The sequence below is a fragment of the Strix uralensis genome, chromosome 11 (assembly GCF_047716275.1).
Source record: "Strix uralensis isolate ZFMK-TIS-50842 chromosome 11, bStrUra1, whole genome shotgun sequence".
Lineage (NCBI taxonomy): Eukaryota > Metazoa > Chordata > Aves > Strigiformes > Strigidae > Strix > Strix uralensis.
This window is the reverse complement of record NC_133982.1, coordinates 12876338-12891254: the sequence shown is the minus strand read 5'-3', so window position 1 is coordinate 12891254 and position 14917 is coordinate 12876338. Positions and strand designations below refer to the sequence as shown.

Below are 14917 nucleotides of genomic sequence, written 5' to 3'. Positions count from 1 at the left end.
TAGCATATTTAGAGTACATTGCAACAGTTGACTATTCAGTATGTGAAGTGGTGAAATTTACTCTATTATTTCTAAACACTTACAGGAACGGTGCTCCTGTCAACCAGTCAGCCATCTATTGCAAGCTTCTGTGTCCAATAAGTTACCAATTAATTGGCTCCTACAATTGTTGTATAGTTTACTTCTTGAATGGCTCCCTCTTTAGTAATTTCCTTCCCATTGTGCGACCCTTTCTGACAACTTCTGTATAACGCTATCAGATAATCACTGTCTTTTCTTTCTCGCCTCACTTTTCTATATCTCTCTAAATAGTTTATTATTCTGCCTTGGTACCTTTTATGGAGGCCAGCTCAGTGGCCTGTCAGTTAAAGGGTAAGGATACATTAAAATCGTCATTCATTCAAAAGGCTTTGCAGTAAGTGCCCAGGATATTCATTTGTGCACACATACAGGTCCAAGCCTGAAGTGCGTAGCTCTGAAAGGAAAAACCCTATCTTCCCTGAACAAACCCTTAATGATTTTACATTTCTCTCAGAGCCTGCTCTCTAATGAATGTTGACATTTCATGTAGGGTGAGACACAGGAATTCTGTTTGTGGTCAGGGGCTACAACATATTCCCAAGGAAATTAAATTCAAAATTGATTGTGTGACACTCAAAAACTGGCCCAGAATTTGAATTATTTCCTTCAAGCAAAATATAGCTGCCTTTCCCACTGAAAACCAGCCAGGTTTTAGCAAAGCCAAAGCAAAAAGTGCAGATGTTGTTTATGGCTTGTGTTCCCCTGTACCAGAAAGCTGTAAAGCAAAATTGTTCTTTTGCTCCTTTCTGATAGAAGAAATGCCACAACATCAAAACTGTGAGCAAAAGGGTTCAGAGAGACACTCCAAAACGGCAGCGTGCCCTGTGCAAAGGCCCAGCACAATGGCGATGCCACGACTCTTCTTTATTTTGACCAGACAAGAGAAATGTTCACACATAATTGACTTCTGTTGTTTAAATTAAGTCAGGCCTATTGATAAATCAGCCGCATCTGTCTAAGACTTTGTGGCCATGGATTTTTTTTATTTCTGGGAGTGGATTAAAAGCATTTTTTTTCCTAAGTTAAGTAAATTAACTGGTTATTTAAGCTGAACCAGCTCCGTAGGAGGAATTTCAGGAAGAAGACCTTCACAGGAGGAAGCTGCATGTACAGATGACAGAAGCTCGGAGGACCTCCCTGTCCAGTGCAAACCTCTCTCCCTCCTCCTGATCACACAGACACGGAGACATGAAAGCACTTCTGAAATGGCTACAAAGAGATGACAAACCCACCAACTCATCAGAGAGTCTGTACACCACATCGCTGTCGAGATTGGTGTAATACTAAACAAGATCTTGTGATGCTTTGGACAGGAAACATTCGTGCTGAAGGGGAGGGAAAATAACGGGATCTCTTTCCCATTCAGTAGCTCCAATTCTGCTGCCGTGCTGCAAAGCAGCATGGAGAGGATATTTTTGGTGGAAGGCAATGCTGAGCTCAGGCCATCCAGACAAACACTGCACAAAGCTATTACATCTTCATTATTGCACTGCTCTATAGAGACAAGTGTTTTGAAGAAGGTAATAAGCACTTATAATTAAGGCAATTATAAAGTAGTTTATTATAGTTGAGCGCTAACATAGAGCTGCCTTGTGTCCAAGAGAACCAAAACAGTGATACAGCCTATCTGGGGAATTTTTAAAACATCATCAATCTAATGGTTATGGCTCTGGAGAAAAAAAAAACAGTTAGTGGCAGAGACAAGCTGATTTTACAAGCCACCAGAGGATGGAAGCAGGAGGGCAAACATGGAGAAATTGTGCAATTGATGCTGGATACGTGTCCTGGCAGATGGCTCTGGAGTGGGAAGTCACCCTTCCCATGAGCTGGACCCTGACCCTTGGAGAGCCATGGGGGTGAAGTCCCACATCCAGCACAGATGAGACAGGATTACCCCTGTTTGTGCTTCACAGCCACCCGGGGGGACTTGGAGAGATTAGCATCCCAAAAATGACATGACCTCGCAGACCGCAAGGGCTTGGGAAATACTAACTGAACCCAACCTCACAGTGCACAGACACGGAGTTACAAGCTCTGGAGGATAAAACAAAAGCCATCAGCTCTTTGCTCAACACAGATTTCTGTAGGGCAATGGAAGTGTCGCTCTGACCAAAATAGTTTCTGAGCTACTACCACAAAGTTAGAGCCTAAAATAACCCTTGATTTCAGACTGGGAGAAGCATGGCACTTGGCTCTTCCTCACTTGTATGATGCCATCAGACACTGCCTCTGGTTTCCATGCTGATTAAAAAAAAATATCACGGACTCCAGCAGCAAGCATTTGTTTTTCAGAGCTTCAGACACACTACTTAAAACACTCTCTCCCCTCAATTTTTTTTAAAAACTCACTGAACAGCCAGCAAGTTTCTTTCAAGTCTGTTTTATGTGAAAGATGTGTTTGTGTATGATTTTGCTTCTCTGGGCCAACAGTGGTGATGTTTTTGATTCAGCTGAAGAAGATGCTGTCACTTGAGGAAAGATAAAATTATCACCTTTCATGAAACATCTACAGGTTTAACCAACCCACTTCTCTAACAGGTAAAAACAGGATCTTGTCAGAAAGAAAAAACAAAGTGTAGACATGAGGATGAAAAGCACTTCAAGCCTACAATTAACTTCACTGGGAAGGGAAAGGGTGAATCACTTGTTGCATAAAATAGTCAGTGGCACCTACCTATTTTCCACATGATGGCAATGGAGAGGAGGAGGAGGAGGAGAAGGAAATCCCGGTCACTCCCGGGGCTTACCTAGGCGGCTCCAGGAGACAATGGGCCGGGGATTGCCCGTTGCGATGCACTCCAGCACAGCGGTCTGGTGCACCGTCAGCGTGAGGTTCTCCGGACCAACGAGAATCATGGGGTCCTTGTAAACGGTGGAGTGGGAGCCTGCAAGGACAGCATCATCATTAAAAGGCATCTGATTCTCTCTTGTTTAATGGAAACAACAAGGGCTTCATGCATCCTCTAAGTACAAATGATGTGACTGGTGTAATCCTCAATATATTTGGGATGTCCATGAAACAAAAGGAGCACAATGTTTGCATGAGTCACGTTGTCTGAACGTTTTTTAAGTGTGAGCTGATATTCCTGGGGAAAACCCCTCCAGCCAACTGACCCAGCCACAAGCAGCCCTGTTAAAACCCAGATATGGGCAGCACAAAGAAGGAACCACGCTGTGTGCTGTGGAGAGCAGATGTGCAGTAAAAACATGATATATAAGAAGGACACAAGCTGCAGGACAGCTCACGCAGACGGGAATGCAAATAACTGAAGGAGCTGCTTTATCTTTCAGCATCTCAAGCCATAAAGTAATCCATGCAGTCCACAATGCCTAAATCTGCCTCTCTGCAAGCATCCTCACTTGCTGCTGGCGTCATTTGCTCCAAAAGCCCTGTCCTGGGACACAGAGAGTGATGGAGGTGCCAGTCCCTGACTCCTGCTGAGGGTCTTTTTGAGAGGAAACTCAAGGAATCTCCTCTGTCACCTGCAGCCCACAGAGTGGTCATTTCCCTGCCTCTTACAGCACCCCTATCCTGGCCTTGGGTGCAGGGAGGGGATGCATCCCATTGCTCCAATATAATTGTGATACAATCATTGCTCAGGATGCAATCGCTAATCATTTATTTGCACTACAGTAGCACCAAGTGGTAGCAACCAAGAATTAAACCCATCGTGCAAAGATGATGCACAGACCCGTAATAAAATAAAACCCTGGACCAAGGACTACAGAAACAAGACAGGCACAAGACAAGCAGAAAAACCCACATTTCACCAGACAGGAGGAGACTGCGGGACAAAAACATCATCCTGTGTCAGGTATACTACAGCTGAACCTGCATCTCCTGAGTCCCCAAGAAGGGCCTTATCCTGGGCCAAAGGCTCCTCAGTCCCATTTGTTGGGAGCAGGAGAAGGGGAAAAGAAGGAGATACTCTCAGTTCTCCATAAGTAGACAGGAACACTGATAATCTCTGCATTAGTCTTCTCCCCATTTCCAACGAGAGTTGGGTTATACTCCAGAAATGCTGAGGTCAAGCAGTGTTAAAGGAATTTCAACAATCTGACAGCTGCTGCTGGCAAAAATGGTTTGTACACCTGCGGAAATACTTGAGCTGGTTGTCTCCTCCTGAGCAGGAGAGAGGCACAAGGAGGGCTGGGGAGCTGAGCTCTGCCACGGGCTGGGCTTTGCTGTAGGGACCATCCCACACCGACTCCTGTACATGGACTTTCCAGTGTTCAAAAAGCTTGTTAAAGAGAAGCGATCCACCAAAAACTATCTGCAAGGGCTTTTCTCCAAGAATAACATTTCTTTTCTTCCTGCACTTTTTAACGTTACCCTTTCACAGCAGTTCGGGGGCTGAAGTCAGGACGTTAGCAGGGGGATTTTGCAGCAGTCCAAGGGCAAGCACAGATCAGAGCAGCTCATTTGTTAATCGTTCCTACAGGGGCTAAACAGGGAGCGATAAAGCAGCTCAGAGGTTATGTCTAAATGGGCAAAATCCAAGAAAAATCACCATGTCAGTGTGAGTTAAGAGCTGACTTTCTCACTGAACACATTTCACTGCAAGCCATAAAATGCAGATTTTTTGATGAGAATCGGAATGCACAATAAATTCATATGACCAGCTGGTTAACCCCAAGAGATCTGAAAAACAATACCTTCCCCCTCAGTACCTCGGAGTGCCTTTAAAAACCATGTAGATTTATTGTTCTAAATCACAATACTAAATGTTCACGCTTAGAATAATATGGTATTATCATCGTATTATATAGTGATTTCAATATTTCAAAACATAGAGAAATGAAATGAATTTTCCAAGGTCACCCAACAATATCAGTAAACGGGAGCTGAGACCAAAGCAGAATTTACAAAACACTCTATTTTGACAATAAACTATAAAGAAAAAAAATTACGCTCTGATTTATACTCTGAGTCCTAAATATGCATTCAGGTTTTCAGGTGTGGGCTCAGCTCCCTGAGTTTGGCCAACCTCTGCCCAGCCCTGGAAGTAGCATTTCCACTACTGCTCACTTTCTCCTGCAAAGGCCACGTAATGGTCCCTTAGGGCTCTGCTGCCTCCTCGATGCCGAGCCCAACACCCGCGGCAGTGCCAGCTCCAGGGCCAGAAGGGCCAGTGACCCAGCAGGGACGCGGCAGTCAGACGCCAGCACCACGCAAAGGGGCTGACCGTGCCTGACCATCGGGGAGGAGGTTTCCTTCTCCAATCAGAAAAGCTCTTTGATGCAGGGTCAGGAAGGAAGGAGTGACAAAATGAGGGACTTGTGGCAGGCGAGTGCTGCTGGAGCACAACAGGGTTCAGGGCAACACGGCGGGGATTTATTCTGAAAGGGAAAAAGGCTCTAATGATGCATGTGGTCCCCAGGGACTCTGCCAGTAGCAATCGCAGCGAGGACGGGGAGGTCCCCGCTACCGCCAGGAGTGACAGGCACTCTAGCAGGGACGGGAGCGTCGCCAGCACAGGCTGTTAGATCTTGATCAAAAGGACAGCAGCAGAGAGAGCCGCAGCTCGCACTGAAAAGGTGTCAGGGCTGAGAGGCAGGCAGCCCCTCGGGAGCATCTCCGCTAAGCAGGCACTTGAAAATAATCAATCACTAGGGCTGGAAGACATATCCGTGCCGCTTGCTGCCGGCAGCCCCACCACCGCTGCCGGCAAGAGGAAGGAAAGTGCTGTGAGCAGGCTCCTTCATCCCCCACAGGCAGCCATCCTCCTCCTTTCCAGACAGGCTGTGGCAGTGCCCTGCAGGGAAGGGGCTCCCAGAGCCCACATCCATCCCCTCCCTCCTCCATCCCCAGCCAGGGCTCGGTTTGGAAACCCCAGTGAGGCAGACCTGGTGCTTCTCTGTGGATGAAGCAATGGCTGAAATTGCTGCCCTGCTAAGAAAAGAGGGAGCCCTCCTGCCACCATGAAGAGCAGAGAGCACCATTCCCTTTACCCCTCTATGCGAGACAGAGGTGATGGAGAGATTTGCAAGATTACTGCTTACCCCATCACGCCTAATGACGTGCACAACAGCACTCACATTATTTCAGTATTTACTGACATAACACCCACACCAGCGAAGCAACATCCCTGTGCTACCTCTGCAGCACACCATAGCCTCTGCCGGTGTGCCAAAGCTAGCACATACCTGCTGCCCTGGTCTAACAGATATTTGTGTGCTCTTAGCAAACACCACAGAGCATAAACCTTTTCCACTGAGGCTTAACCCAATCCATGGGCTTGAGAGCATGCAAACGTCCCATTATGGCAGCTCTGCTGACAAGTAGTCACTGAAGCATGGTCCAAGCCCTTCAACAGACACTTACACACGGTGCCTGTATTCATCATTTGACTGCTTTAAGGAAGAGAAAAACCACAAACATTTCACAGACAGGAAACCTGGAAAATATCCATCTGAAATGAGGGATGGTCAGATGAGAACAAGTAGCACTTTCTGCCCTGCGAGAAATAATAACTCAGACTGGTAAACTGACACAACGAACTTCACCACATTGATAATTTACTGCTCTTTTAAACTTCCACGTAGCTACTGTTCACACAGATCAAGAAAACAGATAAGTAACAGGCACCAAAAGCTCCCAGGTCTTTCAGAACCAGTTAACCTGCTTTCTTTCCCCATCAGAGTTGATATATACAGCATCACTCTTTTCTCAGCTTCACCCCATTTCACACGTGCTGCTTTTTTACAGTCAACAGAGGCTAATCTGACATTCGGTACAGGCATTAAGTCTCCTACTCCAGAACCACTGGCCAGGCAGCTGTTCCGGAGGCTGAAGGCAGGCTGTGAGATACGAGCATACGCTGGCAAGCCTCCAGCCACCGGGTACCAGCAGTTATGTGTATCTGATGGACAGAAGGATCACAACTCATGGGGGGCAGACTCTTTGCTGCAAATAAAAAAGCTCACGGAGAAACACACACCCAACCAGCCCTGTGCAGACTTCCCTTGCCTCTTATCTCCAAAGCTGCAATCTCCATTCCCATAGGGAATCTGGGATGGTTCCCGCCCCGGAGAGCCACAGATGCATCCCCACTGCTGTCACAGGGGACCATAGTGGGTACCCTGCATCCCAGGGGGGTTCTGACCTGCATGGAGTCCTGTATCTCAGAGGCCACCCTACCAGCAGGACATAGCCACAATTTGCAGGTGACTACTTCTCTGGCACTCTTATGTTCTCTGAAGTCCAGGAGAAGCAAGTTGTCCTGTTTTCATACAAGGAGGTTGAGCATATCAAAGGCACTTCTGAGAAGAGGGCACGAAGGTGTCATTCACTCCTGGCTGCTTGATCGGGCTGGGTTGTATGACTTGACTTAACACTTTCCACTTCCTTCATAGTAGGAGCAGCTACTGAAACATCAAGCCAGACTTCTGAAGCTAAAAGTGTTTTGATTTAAAAAGACTGACAAATGAAGAAAGCCTAACTAGAAGGTGACAATCTAACCTCAGGTTTAGAAATTGGCTGATTAGTTATTGTTCGAAGAGGCCTCCAAGAGATCAGCTTGGGTCCCTCATGGACAGCTAATGGAGGATGGGCAATGGGCAGGTCAGTGGAGGGCAGCTCAGCTATGGGAGCATGGTAGTGTATTTGCACCCTAATCTTTCCTTCGCTGTGCCCAAGGGCATCACTTTCACATGCCATTTTGTGTGCTTCCACAAACAGGCCAAACCTGTGCACATGCAAAGCGGGGATGTGGGTTGCTTTGGTTTGTCCTTATCGCTTAATCACATCCTACCTCTGGCAGCACGAAACCAAACAGCAAGTATGTGATTTTGGCCTTTTTTTTTTTTGGAGAGGAGACCATAAGGCACTGTTATTTCTTTAGCCAAAGCTTTCAGAGATGAAAACCTGTTTCAGTCACTGATATCAAATGTGGATGGAGAACCAAGTCAAAATTCAGCCTGGGGTGCTCAGGGCTTCTCCTTCTTGTCTTCCAAAGAAAGGTTAGCCTGCTTCAGTCGCAAGGCAATGCTGACAGCCTACAGAATATAATTCCCCCATTAGATAAATAATTGAGCACCCTGTGTGCTGCAATTACTTCCAGAGTGAGCAGATCTCATAAGGAAATGATGAATCTTCCACATTTCCAAAAGAATTTATTTAATGTAGAGCTGCTGTAACTCATTTTCTCACCGTCCTCCCTCTACCCCGAAACTGGCACTAATTTACAGGCAAAGAGACAGATTTATCTGCTATCAAATGGACTGATCTGGCAGGAACTAATAACAATCCAGAACAAGGAAGGTGTTATGGCTGGACAAAGGAATGCTTTCAGTGCTCTTAGCCTGAAGATTTCTTAAACTGTCCGGGTCCAGAACAGCAGTGGGAAGAAGACAACGGAAAGACAGTCAGGACAGTGTTTACTGGTACTAACCTGACACGGTGAGTCTGGCCTCCCGGCTGAATTTCACATTAGCAATATTGCTAGCAACACAGTGAAAAATCCCACTGTCTTCTGCTCTCAGTCCTGTAATCTGCAGGACTCCCTTGGGAAGCAGTGTGTACCTGTGGGAAGAGAAAAGCAGAAACAAAAACTTGCAAATCCGGACGTGATGTGAAAGCAGCCTGCAGAGCCGTGCAGGTGAGACAGGCCAGCTCCCCACATCCCAGTGCAGAGGTGCCAACACCACCCGAGTGACGCAGCCCCCGGCAGGCTGAGCCCACACTTGTCACTGCATCAGTTCTTTATTTTTTCCGGATACTTGAGCCTCTGGTCTTTTTTTACAGCAGGGCATGTTCCCTTTCTTTATCTTCTGATGCATCCTGGAGAAAGGATGACTTTTGCTGGAATGCTACAAAGTAGGTACTTCCTATTTAACCTGTGGAAAAGCTTTGGCAGTGCAGTTGCATGTGAACACAGCTGAGGTGGGAGTTATCACTCATCAGCTGAAGCACAGTGACCACAGCAAGCATCAGGGGAAGTGTGTGCTCCATGCTCCCAGCTCCAGGTCCAGGACTCAAATCCACATGACCTTAAAACCTCAAATGAGTGGAGAGGCATGTTTAAAGTAGATATTGAGTGGGCATACATAAATATCAATAAATATTTTATGTATTTAAATCATAGGTACATTTAAATCATGCATGCATACACACATATTTGTATACATACATTACAGGTTGCTTGGCAACCATGTGTTTAAATTGGCTGGTAGTAAGTCATTACACTGTGATGAGTTAATAATCCATTTCCGTCTGGAAGATGAAGTATAGCTTTTTCGATATCAGCATATGGTTAAGTGCCTATAAGCTGCTCCCTGTGCTGGGTTCCAAACGCGCAGCTCAGTGTCAGTGGCAGCGTGACAGCAATCAGTTTTACATGTCCTGAAGTTGATTGCAATCTCTCTGGGACTTTAAAATGTCCATTGTTTTGGATGAATTATACCACAAGAAGCCTTCATTTTTGTTAACAATCTGCCCACAGCATTAGAAGATTCAATTCCAAAGCTATTATTCTGCCTTCAAAGCCTCCAAGTGCAAGACTCAGCATACAAATTTATATACACTTTATACGCAGAAATGCACAAAGCGTGATTAATGCAGAAATCCAATTCAGTTAGAGAAGCAAACCTCATCACCCAGGCCTGTTGGTGTCAGAGATTAATCTATGGAGCTGACAATAAAAACTCTCCCCAGTAACTTTGCTCCTACAAAAAGCCAAATCTGTTCAAAATCAGGTCACTGAATGTAAGGAAACTGCTCCTAGCCCACCTTCTCAAGGGCTTGGGCAAGTTCCCTGAGCCAGTGGAGAAGCAGTGGGGATGAGCATAGCTTGGGGCTCTCTGGATTGGAGAAAAATCTTGGAGCTCCTCAGTCTTGGAGCTTCTCAGTCCTGGTCACACTTAAATCCCTGTCACATGTCTAACCATCTTCACACCTGTGACCCTGGGCTCAACTGGAAAGGGGTAATAATGCACGAGGGACTTCAAGGGAACTTCTCCTGTCCTGCAACATCTCTTCAGGATGCACACAAGGCGTCAGGCCCAGTTCTGCACCCCTTGTTTCTGCTGATACCACCTTGGACCAGTCACCCTGCTCTACCACATCCCCAGTTTAGCACTTGTATCAGTAAGGAGCCTTCAGAGGAGATCAAGTTTAACGAATCAACCTTGTGCTGGGCTAAAAAAAGCTCAGATGAAAAACACAAGAAGAAACAAAACCTGACAGTTGCAGTTTTCCACAGCACGGTTGGGCCTCTTGGGTCCTTCTACTGTAAGTTCACTGTAACGCTGAAAAGGTCAGGCATTGTTCCAGCCTTTGTGTTTTCTCCTGCCTCCAAAGAACCCAACCACGTTCTGCTGCAGAACTGACATTTGTAAGCATAGGGGCTTTCAGGAAAATATTTACAGCTTCCTGGTTTCTCCTATTCCCAACACACAGATGTCAATTTGTGATTCGAGGTGAGACTGATTGTCTCCCACCATCGGTTATGCAGCTCCCGAGCCACAGCTGGGACTGCCGGAGGCTGCTGGCATGGAGCACGCGTTTCCTGCCACCTGTCCTCCATCGGGCCCCACCGCTGCTCCGAGGATCAAACCGTGATGAGGGACGTTTCCGACACAAAGGGAGCAGCCTGTCAAACACAGGAAGCGAGGACGTGCCGTCCCAGGTCTAGGCTGGAGAAGGGGGGCAGCTGGGGTGTCTCTTTAGGAGGGTTCCATGGGAAATGGTGGTTCCAGAGCACTGCAAAATGCTCTCTGCAGAGCTTCCCTGCTGCCACACACAAGGGAGTCTACCTGGGAAGGAAAGTCTAGTGGCCATAGTGTAATTCAGCGCTTGAAAGTGTTCAGGACCCACATGAAAGACCCTAAGTCATGGATATGACTCAGAAACAGTTGCACAAAATGGGGCCATGGAGGGATGATGGATGCCAAAGCTACCCTGGCTCTGCTAGGATTTCTGAGTGGGCTCTTCATGCTGGAATGTCAACCTGGAGGAGGGCTGATACTCTCAGGGAAGGTCAGTGCAAGCCCTTGCTCCTTCCAAAATCAGCTAGAGGGGGTTTATCTAGCTCTCTTGGGAGATGCAGAATTTCTTCACAGTGTTTGGCCAAAAGGAGCCCAGACAACCCACAACACTAACTGAAAGAATCTTTCATGGCAGAAATGCTGGCCAAGACCCTCAGCCCAGGTTAGTTGCATCCTAGCACAACTGTGAGAGCAGTAGCAAGCCTGGCCACCTTTTTCGCCCTGGAGAAAGGACAGCAGTACATGGCTTGGACAGATCCTACCTTTCGTTGTCTGTGTTGACCGGCATGCGATTCTTGTGCCAGAGGATGACCGGCTCAGGCAAGCCGTGGATCTGGCACTGGAATCTTGCTACACCACCTTCCTCCACCACTGCATTCTGAGGGTGGATGTGGAAGTCAGACATCGCTGGAAGACAAAAAGAGAGACAAAAATATTCACATGTGAAGAGAGATACACTGTCAACAACTTCACATGGCCTAGAAACACCCCTGTTTTCCAGAGCTGGCAAATAGGATTGTAACACAAGAACAGAAGGCTGGTTTGCAGCCTGATCTCCTGCATGGAGAAACAAGACTAGTGGTAAGTTCTTGCTCTACATCTGCCTCTGCACATTGAACTGACTGACTCAACCAGAACAGGAGATGGTGCTCCATGACCCACATGCTCCACGGCAAGGTCTACGGGGGCAGTGAGATACACAGACACTGCACTGGCACCTATTGGAGGTCATTCTCAACAGCTTCAGCACGCTCTGGACCCAAGCTCACATCAGAAAAGAGATGTCTATCCTTTCTGTTGCTGCCAATATCTTATCTGTTGTAAATATCATTTTGATATGTAGCTTGACTCCTATACTCATTTTGTTTAAATACCTAGACCAAAAAAGCTCCCAGATACCCTAGTAAAACTTACAGCCCTTGATTTCTATCTCTGTTTGGCAGGTGCTCCAGTTCACTGCATACTCTGCCTTCCAGCACCACAGAAGGAACAGTCACATCCCCACACTGCAGAGCAACAGGCTTCAGCCGATAGAAAGAGCAACTGCCAAGAGCTCTGCAGCTCAGCAAACCAAGGCTTTTGGTGTTGGAACCACCCGACAGCAAATGATGAACCTCAGCGTGCCCACGCAGGATGAATACAGACCAGCCAGTTTCAGCACAGCCACAGCTGTAACCATTGTGCGGAAAGACGCTGGCATGCTGTTAGAGCTACATAAATAATACAGTAATTATTACTATTAATTAAGTGGAAGGTGCTGCCTGTTGACTCTGCAATAAACATATTCGAAGCTAATAAACATCCCAGTGGTTATTTAGCTCATGATTCATTTATAGTGCTGCATCTGCAGGAAGATCTCTCACATTATCATACAAAATAAACTCCAAGAGAGCCCCTTGCTCTGCCACCCCAGCCCAATAATATCCTTCTCCCCAGCAAGAAAGCCTTGTTCCCTTTTACATGCGTCAAGTGTAACGAATGTACCTCTGGTAAGGGACAAGCTGCATATGTGTCAGGGCAGCTTAATCATTCATCTGCAAACTCCAGTTGGGCCCAGGCAGATGGGAGATGGCCATTAGCAATCATACATTAAATATGTGTTGCATTAACCCGCACTGCTCCCGCAACCACCACTCTCAACCTGCTGACTGCAGACTTGTTAAGCTGACAGAGTAACATGGAGCAAAGCCGTAGGGTTGGGAAGGCTTTGCAGCCGTGAGGGTGGGATGGGCAGCCAGCCCCAAATTGGGATGCACCGATGGGAGCAGGACCAGGAGGTGGCTGTGAAGTGCTCCAGCCAGATGGGAACACACTAGCACAAGGCAAAAGATCATGCAACTTTGTATTTCCCTTTCCCAAGATGAAAATTAAGGCAAATACCCTCTCTGGTAAGGAACGGAGCGTAAGGGTGGAATAGGAATTTACCCGATTCACACAGATTTAGCCTTGAAATGAGCCTGTTCGTGGGCCACAGCACTCAGCCATGTGGGAAGGAGCCCAAAGGCTGCTGGGGGGTCACCCACACCAGGTAATTGCCCTTCCAAGGTGGCAAGGGATGCTTCAAAAAATGGGGGGGTCCAGGGGTGCCTGTGGCAGGAGAGCTCAAGGGAGCCCGCAGAATATTTCAAGGCTGCCATTTGGAGGTCCAGACCACGACGAGCATCTTGCAATCAAAGCTTATGAACTCTCACCAATAAATGAATCCAAGAAATAATGAGAATAACACAAAGCTTGTTAATAAAGAAAAAAAAAAAAAGAAAAAAAGCAGATTCAGATGCCTGCAGGAAAATTCCTTTCAAATGTACAGATGCTCAGTGCTGAGGTTTTTCGGTGGCTGACAGGGTTGATAAGAAGAGGGAGGTGTGAATGAGAACAGCCCTGGCACAGACTTCGCTCTGCTGGCTACAGAATTCATTGCTGTTCCTTTATTTCAATAATATCACCTCTTATAGGTAAAACTGCAGCAATAACCTCTACTCTTAAAGACACTAGTATTAATATTTATCATGAATAAAACATGGGAAGTTATAAATAATTCAGTTATGAGGATGTTAAGTAAAATATTACTCTTCAACAACCCTATAATGTGGCTTTGAAGCACAGTTTTATGTTAAATGCCTAGGAAACACTGTGACCCTTGCCAAGACCAGCTGGTTCGCAGAAGATGCATTAAAAATTCATGCACCTAGCTACAAAATGCTATTTTTAAAACAGGTTTACGAGTTTATTTACAGTTACAGAGACAAAAGCTTTTGTAGCATCTCCTGTAAAACAGCAACAAAACTTGAACGCAAGTGATTACCTGGGATGCTGTTTTCAGCCTGGAAATAAATCACTGGGTGTATGGAGAGGAGAGTGATAGGAGCACAGCTGCTTTACAGGGCATCGTTTGGAGGGGCTAAATCTCTGCTGACCCACGTGGGATTTTTATGTAAGTCCCAACTGCCTGTAACAAACTCATACAGTGGAGCGCGTGCTCCTATTTGTCACTTGTTTTTCAGCAGCCAACGCCAGGACCTCCGTTATCAGCCGGGTGCTATTGTTTCAGCCACCACGGAGAAGAGCTGCACACCAGCCCGGGTGGGTTGGCCAGCAGCCAGGGAGCTGCATCTCATTTCTATGCTAATGGCCATAATAATTTTAAAAATAAATACGTGCAATCACAATATTCACCCACGAGCTCCTAAGAGGGGAGTCACCCTCTAATCCATCTGCCTGTGGTCTCTGTCATCCAGCAATGCAGCATCCACGTGCCAATGGAGGGACTGGAGCTGCCTCAGGCCCCTTTTACTGTCGTGAGAGGGGGTGAGTGGCACCCTGTTGCCATTCCACTTCTCTCTGCCATCTCCATGTGTAACACAGTCTGTTGACACACAGAGTGAGTGTAGGGTAGTCATGGAGCCATAAAATCAACCTAAATCACATGCACACTCGTTGCTCCATATTGATGCTCCAAGCCATGGTGTCTCAGTGCTTCTGCTACCATCACACCTGGATTTTGACCATGGTACACACAGACCAGCACAGGGCAGGGAAAGACAAATCAAAATGGGCTCATAGCAGATGGGGAATGGTCCTAGCAGCCCTCCCACACTGCAGGCACGGGTGAACCTCCTCCCAAAGGTGTTGGCCAAGGCTAAATTCAGATTGAGTTGTCTACAGCCACACTGACATAAGGCAGAGTTCCTCTTCATCTCTCCTTCCCCCATGTTGTATCATGGAGGACCTCAACTAGGATGAGGTTGCATCACAGGTGAGGTTCTTCCCTAAAGAGAACCCCATGCTTGGGATCTCCCCCCACCTAACCCTCACTCAGATGCAGTCCCCAAAGGCATGTCCTGCAGGCACA

The 14917-nt window shown here is 46.9% G+C and overlaps 1 protein-coding gene across 1 annotated transcript in view; it reads right to left on the bottom strand.

Annotated features, from left to right (window-relative positions):
• The window catches only part of IGDCC3 (immunoglobulin superfamily DCC subclass member 3), a 104946-nt gene that overhangs the window by 31644 nt on the left and 58385 nt on the right, over positions 1 to 14917 (bottom strand). The window contains exons 3-5 of the mRNA XM_074880362.1: positions 11331 to 11475; positions 8475 to 8605; positions 2829 to 2966 (exon numbers count right to left, since the gene is read on the bottom strand). Of these exons, the coding sequence (XP_074736463.1) occupies positions 2829 to 2966; positions 8475 to 8605; positions 11331 to 11475 (414 nt within the window). The remainder of the gene's footprint in view (positions 1 to 2828; positions 2967 to 8474; positions 8606 to 11330; positions 11476 to 14917) is intronic.